Here is a 12,584-nt window from a genome sequence, read left to right as displayed (position 1 = left end):
ATTGGTAATGCCCTTGTCCCAGTAGATTTTCATGTCCTGGACATCAAGCTTAACTGGAACTCTTCACTTCTGCTTGGAAGAGCTTTCATGGCTACAATAGGAGGTGGATGTGACATGAACACCAACAGATTGTGTCTGACACTGAAAGATACAGACGACCACTATGACCCAGTTCAAGTTGTGAGACAACAGGTCAACCTCATGGAGCTTGGAAATGACCTTGGCTACATTGCATCATGCCATTGTGGAGCAGAGTACGAAATAGAGTACTCAGAATCGATCGACACTCACACTACATCATCGATCGATTCCAATGAGTCACCAATGACCGATGAACACTATCCCACGTCGCTCGACGGGAAGCATCCGGTTGACCACTTCACGTTACCAGATCAGTGTTATCCAAACTTTGCCTTTCAACAACCCAACAAAAGAGGACGTGATGACTATTCCATATGCAATTGGGCAGACAGTGGATTCCATGAAAGTTTTGCAGTAGAGACTGTAATTCTTTCATCCAATGAGGATCCTACTGAGGAGTATGATGAGGATTACTTGAAGGAAAGAGCTATAGAGATTGCTATGCAGGATGGTAGATATTCAATCAATTCCTTCAACAACACGTCTCCACCATCAATCGACGCCAACAAAGCAACATCGATCGACGTCAAGCCACAGACATCCCATATTCCTGCAGAACCGGAATGTTTGACAGAGAAGAAGGATGAATGGGATATCGCATACATCAACACGTAGATTAACGACGTATACAACCCTCTCAAAAACAATGTGGACTGGTTGAGCACGAGAATTGATCTGCTACAGCAAGATTTGGACACCATTCGCAAGAAGGATCCACAACCAGCCACATCGATCGATATATGCACCATCACATCGATCGACAGCAAGTTCGCAAGCATGAAAGATAGGTTACAAACCTACGAGGATATGCACGACCGTTTCACCTCACCTATCATGCGATACTTGGACACCTTGTCTACACAGATGATGAATGTCCAGAGGTACATTGGCAAGCTTAACGATCAACATGATTTTCAGAAGTTGATCAGATCACATCAAAGCTTTACGCAGCTCTAGACACCATGGAGTAATGACTTGAGAAGCGGTGTGATGACATCTACTTTCCATTCGACGTCAGACTCGGTAGACTGGATAGCCAAGCAGAGTGGTTACAGAAGGAAGTCAAAGCCATTCAGAGGCAACTCGCATCTCAACACCATATATCAGCATCGATCACCAGAAAACACTCCAAATTGATCGACAGTAAGGCACCAGCATCGACCGATAAACACTTGGTTGCATCGATCGATACCACATCTACACCAGACGACGAGCAGCTGATACAAAACAAAATGGAGTCAATGCATGAGGAACTGAACGAGCTATCAGCATACGCCTACGACAAGATAGGATGGCATCAGTTCAGCATTGAAAACATCCTAGAAAGGCTATAGAGCATCTCAAATGCAATACATAAGATGGATGAGAGATGGACCAGAAATGATGAGGCCACAAGAAGTTTTATTGCAGCTTGGTCCAGAATGTGCAGAGATGAGGTGGATGCTTGTTTCCCAACAAGTAAGTTGTCTTTCCACCAATTAGCCACATACCTCCACAATCTAGCTAAATGACTGTAACAAAGCGCTGAGGGGGAGGCAATCCACTATTAGGTAATTTTAATTGGGTTTCTTAGTTACTAGTATTTACTTTTGTTTTCATTCTTTCAGATATATTGCAAGACCCAAGTAGGATGATTACCAACATATCGACCGTGGACGAGACGTCGACATCGATCGACCTACAATCACATACGACGATCGATGCATACCGATGCACATCGATCGATGCATACCGATGCACATCGATCGATATCCACTCCGGTCAGGTTTATCTTCCTAACTTGTTACATTGAGTACTTATGATTTATTTCCACCATAACTCCGACTGTGTTACACTAGGACAGTGTAATTTAAGTCCGACTGTGTTCCACTGGGACAGTGTAATTTAAGTCTGTGGGAAAGTTTACTGATATTATTTATTCTGATTCTTATAAAAAGATTTTAATAAAGTTATGCTTAGCTATGTGAAAGGGACTATGATCTTATTATTGATTTATACTTGAATGCCTAACCACTCTTTAGCACCATTATAGATTTACTGATTGCAGATAGTACCAAAGATGCTAAAGTGGATCAACCTGTTAACTATTTAATTAATGTCGGTATTGTTTTTTTTTTCAGCTATTTAATTTTTTGTTTTTATTGCATTTTTAAACTATTCTTACAAGGGGTGAATTTAACCATTCACCATAGGGACGAACCTAAGTATTGTTCCTAGTCTAATACACGTATTATTCATACTTGTTTGTACTTAGGCTGAAGCCACTCTCTTTTCTTAAAAAATGTATGGATACCGCTAAATTTATAATTAGTTCGAGTGAACCGCATGCTTTGTTGATTTACGATCACAGATGACAGACCGCATTTTGCAACGTTATGTATTCCATCAACGCTGCTTGAAATTTAAAGCCTTAATTAGTTCAAAAATAAACGCTGCTCTTGAAATATATATTATTGTATTATGTTCGACCATCAATGTACAAAGTATCATTTAGCTTAGTAGTATAAATGTTGGTGTTTATATCTCAATTATCTGTAAGAAACAATCAACACATAATTCCCTTTATATTACTGTCTATATTGTGCTAACATCAATAATCAAAAATATTTCATACCCAAGATTTGTGGTCGTCTATTTATCTCCCTTACTTCTCAATCTAATTTTACACAAATCTTTATTTTACTGTTTAAAAGAAACAACAATAACCCAAACAATCAAAACACCAAAAACTAGAATCCCAAAAAAAGACGAATCATTAATGATCACCTCTCTTTTTGTCTAATATTACAAATAAAATTCAAAACAAATATACCAAACTAATCAACTCAACTAAACCTCAACGACACATACATTGAGCCAGCTAAACAAATATAAACTACACGGCCAAATATTTAACAATTTACAAACTTACTTTCGCAGATGCTTACGAAAAAGACGAAGACGACAACCAAGATTAGTGAAATTACCTAAACAAAAAAGCATAGTAAGTTACAAACTCTGATAAATACAACTAACAATAATTTTTTTTTACATATTACCATCAAATAAAAGAGAAACAAACACAGCCACACCAGGATATACAAGAGACAATCCCAAAAGACACAAAGGCGGCAACAACATCTCCACCTGCTCACTCCTCTTGTCTTATAAAAATAGCTTACATGCTCAATGTCAACATGCCAACGCTATTGTCTTCTTATGAGAAATACATATATTCGTTTAAAACTTATTAAGACCCAAATACTAATTGTCACTCATTTTATAGTTATTTCTACAAGTCTTCATATATTTGTTTTAAAGGTCCGGTAAAAACAACAAGTTTAAAAGTAAAAAAACATATAACCAACATAATAAGAATAAAAAAATTATTACTTAATACACACAACTAAACTGGAGAAAAAATATCCAGAAACAAAAGATTCTCTCAACAAACTTAATATAATTTATGTAATCTCAACAGGACAAGTAACAAATTAAAAAGACAAACAAACAATAAGTCTCAGTGACACAACAAGCAACAAAACGAACTATATCAATCACATTACTAACGCAGTTTAGTCCTTCAGGAGTGGAGAACAGTGCATACACAGTACATCATCATAATTCTAACCCTATAACAATAAAAAACAATGATCAACCCAAAACTCAAAATTCACAGCTACAATAACCCTAACATATATTGAGATGAAACAAGAAATATATCTACAACCCCGCGCTTGCGCGGGGGCAATGCCTCTAGTTATACTAGTTGTACAGTTGACAGGAGAACCATAGCTTTCCACTCCAGTGAACAACAATGGTGGACAAATCTGAACCAAAATTTACCGAAGCTGGTGTGTCCAAGATCAGACCGCAAGTCTATCACCTGATTCGTCGAGACCACCCAAAGAGGCATCTCGCGGTCACAAAACGTCGACTTCAAAGAGAAGTTCCGCTCTGAAAACCTAGCCACCAAATCTACGAATAATGTCTCTAAACCTTAGCCGCCACAACTATTATTCGTTGTTTGGTTAAACTCGTAATATGTTGTGATTAGTTTAAAAAATAATAATATTGTGTTTAACTTGTACTTAAAATATAACATCACATATAACACTATAATATGTTGTAATAATTGTACTAGTTATAAAGTTTAATGTGAAAATTGTATTAGTTGACTATATACATTTCTCATACGTTTTTTTCAATATATACGCTTTTCATAAAAAAAAATTTATATAAGTTATCAAAACTCAAAATTCTATAAGCCAGTTACAAAAAAAAAAAAATTATCAAAACTCTAATCATAATTTCTGAACGGATTTTGAGATCTATTAATATTACCTCATACAATGACCTTAATTTGTAATTATTTGAATCTACGTCCATTGTAAAATTAAGCTACGCACAATTTTTTTTTTTAATTCTGATTTATTATGATTTCACAATTATGATACGAGAAAGATTACATAGACGATTCGACAACTGACAATACTACCTGTCTTATGAAGACTTACGCCTAACTGCATCACCTGAGCCGTCATATGAAGATCCACGTCTGACCATATTTACTTGCATCATGTTGAAGATCCCTTGTAAGTCATTATTCCGTAGTCTGCATAATTGTTTAATAAATCACTATTTCTGAGATTTGAAATCTGGATTTCCTATAATCTACAATAAATTGCATAGTCTGAGATCCGAACCCCAGATCTGGGTATAGAAACCTTTAAATCTTATCCAGTAGACTATGGTGCTTCCACTCGGACAAACTTTAGTCTCGCATTTAACACATGATATATTTGTGATCTTTTCATCAAATGACATTCTACGTTTCCGGCCATAAACCTTCAATTAAAATTATATTATATATTAAATATACTATTTCTATTCTAAAAATAAAATAAAATTGACTAGTGTCTTGTCCATGGCGATTTTTAAGGTCGAGGGTCATAGCGATGTGTACTTGCTTCCTACATTACAGTTGACATGGACCCTACTTATGACCAATAGGCAATAGCTATTTGACCTGGCCCAACCTCTCGATCTCAACCTTTTACAGTTTTATACATATTGCAACCAGGGTGGGTGTTTGGGTACCCATTCGAATTCAGTTCAGGTGTATTCGGATATCAGGTTTTTGGGATCATAGATTTCAGCTCCATTCGGGTATTTCTAAATTTTGGTGTAGGTTCGGTTTGGATCTTTGCAGATTTGGTTCGGGTTCGGATAATCCGTTTAAATTACTTTAAAATTTTAAATTTCATTATATACTTTAAATTTTTCAAAATCTATAAACAAAATAATATATTACATATAAATTTAAACAACATATGTCAAAATACCTAAAATTAACGTATAAATTGGTTTGGTTGAATATTTGGATAGAACATCAATATATATTTAAAGTATTTTTGGTATTTTGAACATATTTTAACTATTTTAGACATTTACTTTTGACTATTTGTATATATTTTCAAGTATGTTGGACAACTTAAAAGTATCATATATATTTTGGGATGTTTTTAATACATAGTAAATCTAAAAATAATTAATACATTATATATATCTATTTCGGATACATTCGGGTACCCGAAATTCTTCGGTTCGGATCGGATTCGGTTTCGGTTTTCTAAATACCAAAATTTTGTATCCGTTTGGATATTTAATCAATTTCGGATCGGGTTCGATTCGGTTCTTCGGATTTGGAGTTTTTGTTCAGTCCTAACTGCGATATACAAATTGCGATATACTACCAAAAAGGAGCAAATAAAGGACCTTTTGAAATAAAATGTCGATCTTGACCTATCCTTGTGAATATTTTGATATTTTTAGACCACTCTGTTTTTAGCGATTTCTTTTTGGCGCTTAATTATGTTATTTATATAATTGGGTTATTTAATTATGTCGGCCAAAAGAATAGAAAACTATCGTGATAAAATGTAAATTCAGTCAGCTAGAACCTAAGGCCATGATTAACGGGGGATGCAAGGTGGGTTTTTAGGGGAAAAGGTGGTGTGGGCCCCACCAAAAAGGGGGAGACCGTTGTCTTCTGTCTGGGCTGTTTCGCAGGCTCCATTGACACGTGTCGACCCGCGATTGTTCATTTTTAATTTTTTTTTTTTAAAATCAGCAAAAAAAAAAAAAAAAAAATTGGAAACCCAAGTTGGGTATTTGCGTTGAGGTGCTCTAAGTGGCAAACACAAGTTTATACTAACATAATTGATTTTTGATTATGCGATTGGAAGCATACGGATCGTCGGTGAAATTTAATCTAGAAAAGCTAATATATACTCGAGAGAGTGAATTATTCTTTTGTCGAAAAATATTTTCGAGAGAGAGAGTTTGTGTTGTCTTGAAATCAATACTTTTTTTTCCACAATGCGCTAGAAAAGTTATAACTAAAAGATTTTTTGTGTTGTCTTGGCTGAACGAATTCGCTATGTCACGTCAAATGCCGATTATAGTTAGCTCATAGGTGGTAATTTTCCTAGCAAAAAGATTTACCGTACGTGACTCCAGAGTTCCATTTGGAATTTAATATTTCACAATTATTAAACTAAGTTCATATAGTCTCGTATCCTTATTTTGTAATTAGTGACGGCACATGCGAACGTATTATGACATCATGAAAACACCAAATATTCAGGAAACACAACTAACACTCCAATTTAAATAAGGAAACTTATTCGAAAGAGAATATAAAGTGAGTACAGGGACACATGCATTTTCCTCATGCATGATTTTTTTGCCTGTTTATTTAAAAAGTACACACACACACATATATATATATACTCCTGTTAGTTATACACTTGTTCTATCTTCTTCTTCTTCTTCTTCCTCCTTTTTTCTATCTCTACAATGAACATATCAGTAAACGGACAGTCACAAGTGCCTCCTGGCATTAGGTTTCACCCGACTGAGGAGGAGCTCTTGGAGTATTACCTCCGCAAGAAAATCTCTAACATCAAGATTGATCTCGATGTTATCCGTGATGTTGATCTCAACAAGCTCGAGCCTTGGGATATTCAAGGTTCATCATTTATCTTTTACTAGGTGATTTCCGCACGGGTATAAATATTTTGTAAAACAAATATATTATAATAATTGCTTTTTATTTATTTTTAATTTTACATTAATTTATAACTTGTATGCATAATTTATAATAATAATATTATATTACTTTAATTAGACATAATTTTAGATATGTTATATCTAGTCGGTTTTGTTGTTTTTATAGTCGATTTAATTATCATTTAGGTATATTAGATTCCATTTATTTCTTTGAATTCAACTATAATATTTTTATTTTAAATATATTAAAATTATGATTAATTTTCTTATTTGCATTTACGTTGGTTGTTGTCTTAGATATGTAAATATGTTTGAAGAATATTATATATAACTTAAGATATATTGTTATTAGAATGAAATATAAAATAAACTAAAGTGTCTGATTCTAAATTACGTAAATTAATATAAGGATAATATTCTACAATCTCACACATATACATAAATTTTACAAAAGAAATAAATTATAACGGTTGGTTAATATTTTATTTTCATTTGTTGATATGTTTTGAATCATCCTATAATTTACATTTATAAAATTAATTATTATTATTATAAAATTATATATTCTTGTTGTAGTTAAATCTATGATTTTATATATAACTTGGATTAGTCGATCACTCATGTTGTGAGTATATTGAGTTACATATATTCTTTCAAATTTAAACTAAGTATAATTATTTTATTATAATTAAGTACAATCAAATTAATTTTATTTATCGTTTAAATGTGCATGTAGTTTCATAATATTTATCAAATTATATGTTGATTTTTAAAAAACAAAATATCAGAAAATAAATCGATGATCAATATGAAGTTACATACATAAGTAACTAATATATTTTTGGAAGCTCATGAACACATATCAATTTTTACAATAATTAAAATATTTTATAAATTCTAAATAATTTTATGCCTTAGATTTATTAAATGGTAAACTGAATTAATTAATTTTAAAATGAGAATTCAGATTTGCTTTGGTATTTTAATTATAGTCATATTAAGTTCCACAAACATAAAAAAAACATAAAATTTAAAAGCAAATTTAATATTATGAAAACAAATTATAGTGTTTTGTCATTTTAAAATATTTTGTAATTATTTGATGAAAAGATATTTATTGTTAATTCTTTTTATTTTTTAATATCTCTTAAAAATAAGCATTTTAAAAAATTGGGTGATTGTATTTTAAAAATCATATTATATAAGTAAAATATAATTTATAGATTTTTTTTACTGTAACTTAAAAATAAGCAGTTTAAAATATTTATATTTTGTGAACTTTCATTTTTAATGAAATCATATTATATACATATATTTTCGTTTTAAATTTTTTTAAAAACTTTATAAATGTTTCCTTTCTATTATATATGTTATTTAGAAAATTTTAAAAGAAAACTAAATAAACATTCAATAATAGTATTTAAATGTATATCTTTAATTTATTAAGGATATCAGTGTAATCAACAATCGTGAAAGTTAACGTGAGCGTAACACATAAGAAACTGACTTCTCAAATAATATTACAAAGATACGTCTTATTAGTTTTAATTATATTTTTGGATCGAGTATATACATAGACTTTCCTTGATTCTTGACAAAACGTATTATTAGGGCTTGTATATATTAAATTTGATCATCCGTTGACGATGAGTCGTACATTAAAGCTTCAACTAGTGATTAGACTCCCACTATGAAAAGACAAAAGACAAGAGGTAACACAAAGGTGCATGTGATTAGGAGATAAGGTCCTAACCCTAGATCCGCCGCCGGACGGCCTCACGCCGATCTGACGAGAACTCTCCCCCCTGCTCCTTTCTCTGTCTCCTGATAATGGCTCCCAAGAAGAAACGCCGTAATGCCCTCCGTGGGTCCTCGAAAATGGCGCGTCTTCAAGCCGTTTCTAAGCCATCCATCTCCGTTAATTCGTTGAAGAAGAAGTGTCCAATCGCCGGTGCCTTAGGCTCCGTTGCTGAAGCTGTCACGGAAGTGGCTCCTGAGACGGTTCTTCTGACTATTACGGTGGTCGATGCTGGAAACCTTGCCGGCTCTATTTCTCAAAACCTTGATTCGTATGCCCAGTCTTCTGAAATTCAGACGATTGTGGAAGATTTTACTCCTGCTACATGTGGGGAGGAAGGTGTTGCTTGCTTGACACCAAATCATTCAATTTCGAACTCAGCAGAGACACCTACTCTGGTGGTGCCTGAGAAGACGAAAGAGACAAAAAGCTATGCTAGCCTACTGAAAGTGTCAGCTGAGCTAGAGGAGATTGGTACCCCGTCTGAACATGTTTCTGGTGTACCTTTCGTACTAATTCCGGACGAAAACGTTGCGGCCGCGAAGGAGGAGTTTAAAGAATTCATATATGCAAGATTCCATGGGGACTGTCCAGCAATGGGTCGTATTATCGGAGTCGTTAATGCTTTATGGGCTAGGAACGGTCCAAGAATCTTTGTTCACAATGTGGGCGAAGGAGAGTTCTTATTGAGGGTTACTAACTCCAAAACTAGGGAGTTCTTACGCTCTAGGACATGCTGGAATGTAGCTGGATTTCCAATGTTCGTGGCTCCTTGGTCTCCAGACTTCACTCCGGATGAAGCCCCTATTACTCAGACGATTGTTCCGGTGGAGCTTAGGAATGTTCCGTATCTGCTGTTCAACAAAGAAAGCTTGAGTAGGCTAGCAACGGCAGTGGGAAAATCTATCTCTCTGTGTCCAGAAACTGAGAGGAAAGAAAATTTTAAGGTCGCCAAGCTTTATGTTAGGGTGGACCTTACAAAGCCATTACCTAGGAAGATCATCTCTGGTTTTTCAAATGGGAAGGAGACAACTATTGAGGTGTCCTATCCGTGGCTTCCATTGAAATGTGAGCTCTGTTTGAAGTACGGCCACTTGCAGGAAAAATGCAGAACTCATATTGCAAAGGTAAACCCTCCAAGGAAGAGATCAGTCAGCCCCTCTACTCGTCGTAAGGCTCCAAATAACCCATCGCAAGATCGTGTGTTGGTAGCAGAAAAGGTGTTGCCTATTTCTGACACAAGAAAATGGGCAGATATTGAGGAAGGGGAATTGGTTGAGGATCTCCCAGTGCCTGTTCAGAATGAAACCGATGTGTCCAAGGATTCTTCAACTAAGGAGGGCGTAGTAGAACCCCCTTGTGGCTTAGCTGGTGATAATGAAGATGCCCAAGAAATTGAGAAGACTAATTCTGCATCCGTAAGGGCTGCAACGCTTGGCAATGAGGCTGCTGGTTCAGAGACACATCCTTCTAACCAGTCGAGGAACAATGACGATCCAAAAAGCTCAGGCCGATATGCGAGGGGTCCTGATAATCCTTTCTTCCTGGTTAACCACGGGAAGAGCGGCCGCAAGGCCAAAAAATCCCAATAATTATTATGTCAGTGTTTTTTGCGTGGAATGTCAGAGGACTAAACAGTGAGAGACGCCACACTTTTGTTAAAGATTGGATAACAACTCATAGACCCCTTTTTGGTGCTTTTCTTGAAACACATATTCAAAGTACTAATGTGGCAAGGATTCACAGTGCTATTCCAATAGGTTGGAAGTTTTTTGGGAACTACGATCATCACAATTCTGGACGGATAGTTGTTGTTTGGGACCCTTCGGTCTCGGTGTTTATCTACAAGGCTACAGAGCAAGCGGTTACTTGTGGAATTTATATTATGGCTGAGAACGTGAATCTCACCATTACTTTTGTTTACGGATTGAACGACGTTGGGGATAGGCATACCCTCTGGAACGATCTGGCACTAATCCAGAGAACACCAGCTATGATGAATTCTCCATGGGCAGTTGTAGGTGACTTCAATCAAATCATGAGATTATCACATCATTCGGGTTATCCTCAGAGGGTAGTAGACGATACTGGAATGGAGGACATGAATCTGGCACTACAAGACGTTGGTCTGTTTGAAGCTCCAGCGAAAGGGGTTCCTTTCACTTGGATGAATAATAATGATGCAGATCCGATATCTAAGAGAATTGACCATGCACTCATTAATCAGGGGTGGGCTTCTCGGTTTTCTGACGCCTATGCTGACTTTGTGGAACCAGGGCAGTCTGATCATGCGGCTTGTATCTTTAAAGTTCCCTCTCTTAGAAGACGCTCTCGGAAGCCATTCAAATTTTATCATCACATCATAGATCACCCTGAGTACTCTACCGTGGTTTCAGAAGCTTGGAACCCTGGCGCGATCATTGGCACAAACCAATTCAAGCTTGTCAGGTCGATGAAGTTATTGAAGAAGGAGTTGAGAAAGATTAACACCAGGAACTTTAGTGGTATCTCCACGAGAGTCAAGGAGCAAACAGTCACAGTAGAGGCCCTGCAAAGAGTTCTTCTGACACGTCCTGATGTAGCAACTGCAGTGGAAGAACATAGGGAAAGAGGCAAGCTGAGTGTTTTGTTGGATGCTGAGCAGAAGTTCTTTAGGCAAAGATCGCGGGTCAGATGGGCTGATGTGGGAGATAGGAACACTCCTTTCTTTCATAAAACTGTTATCCAACGGAATTCTAGGAATCACATCCATTACCTCAGAGATGAGAATGATACTTTCTTGGGTACTACATCAGCAATCAAGGCTCATGCTGCCGCTTATTTTCAAAATATTCTGGGCGAGACAGAGATGATTGACGCCCCAGTTTCAGTGGAAGCATTAAGGGAGTTGTTGCCTTTTAGGTGCTCAGATATCCAACAAGCTTACTTGAAGCGACAGGTTCTGGCTACTGAAATTAAAGGAACACTTGACACCATGCCTCTGAATAAAAGCCCTGGACCGGATGGGTATTGTGTTGAGTTTTTGCGTGCGTCATGGGACTATGTGGGGTCAGATGTCATCGCGGCTATAGAAGAATTTTTTCGCAATGGTAGATTGCTAAGAGATCTCAACACTACCACCATCGTCTTAATTCCCAAATCCGATACTGCTACTACGCTTGGTGAGTTCCGCCCTATTAGCTGCTGCAACCTTGTCTACAAGATCATTACGAAAATCATAGCGAATAGGATGAAGCCAATCCTCCAGAAGAGCATATCAAACAATCAAGCGGCTTTCTTGAAAGGCAGGAGTCTTGGGGAGAATGTGCTACTTGCCTCAGAACTGATAAGGAACTATAGATCTTCTTCTTGCCCTAAGAGTTGTATGCTGAAGGTTGATATTCGGAAAGCTTTTGATACTCTGTCCTGGGATTTTGTAATCAAGCTGTTGGAGGCTCAGGACTTTCCCCCTCTTTTTGTCACTTGGATAAAGGAGTGTATCACGTCACCAAGGTTCTCGGTTGCCATTTATGGAGAACTAGCGGGATTCTTCGCAGGAAAGAAAGGCCTATGACAAGGGGATTCAATATCCCCCTATCTCTTTATCCTCGCC

General features: G+C 36.2%; 1 protein-coding gene across 1 annotated transcript in view; it reads left to right on the top strand.

Moving 5' to 3' along the window:
- LOC106297626 overlaps nucleotides 1–7,176 on the top strand; it is a 12,445-nt gene extending 5,269 nt beyond the window's left edge. The window contains exon 5 of the mRNA XM_013733831.1: nucleotides 6,995–7,176. Within this exon, the coding sequence (XP_013589285.1) occupies nucleotides 6,995–7,176 (182 nt within the window). The remainder of the gene's footprint in view (nucleotides 1–6,994) is intronic.
- The last annotated feature ends 5,408 nt before the right edge of the window (nucleotides 7,177–12,584 follow it).

Source organism: Brassica oleracea, chromosome C6, assembly GCF_000695525.1.
Source record: "Brassica oleracea var. oleracea cultivar TO1000 chromosome C6, BOL, whole genome shotgun sequence".
In the NCBI taxonomy this organism is placed as follows: Eukaryota; Viridiplantae; Streptophyta; class Magnoliopsida; order Brassicales; family Brassicaceae; genus Brassica; species Brassica oleracea.
Note: the sequence above shows the minus strand (reverse complement) of the source record. Positions and strands in the feature narration are given on the sequence as shown.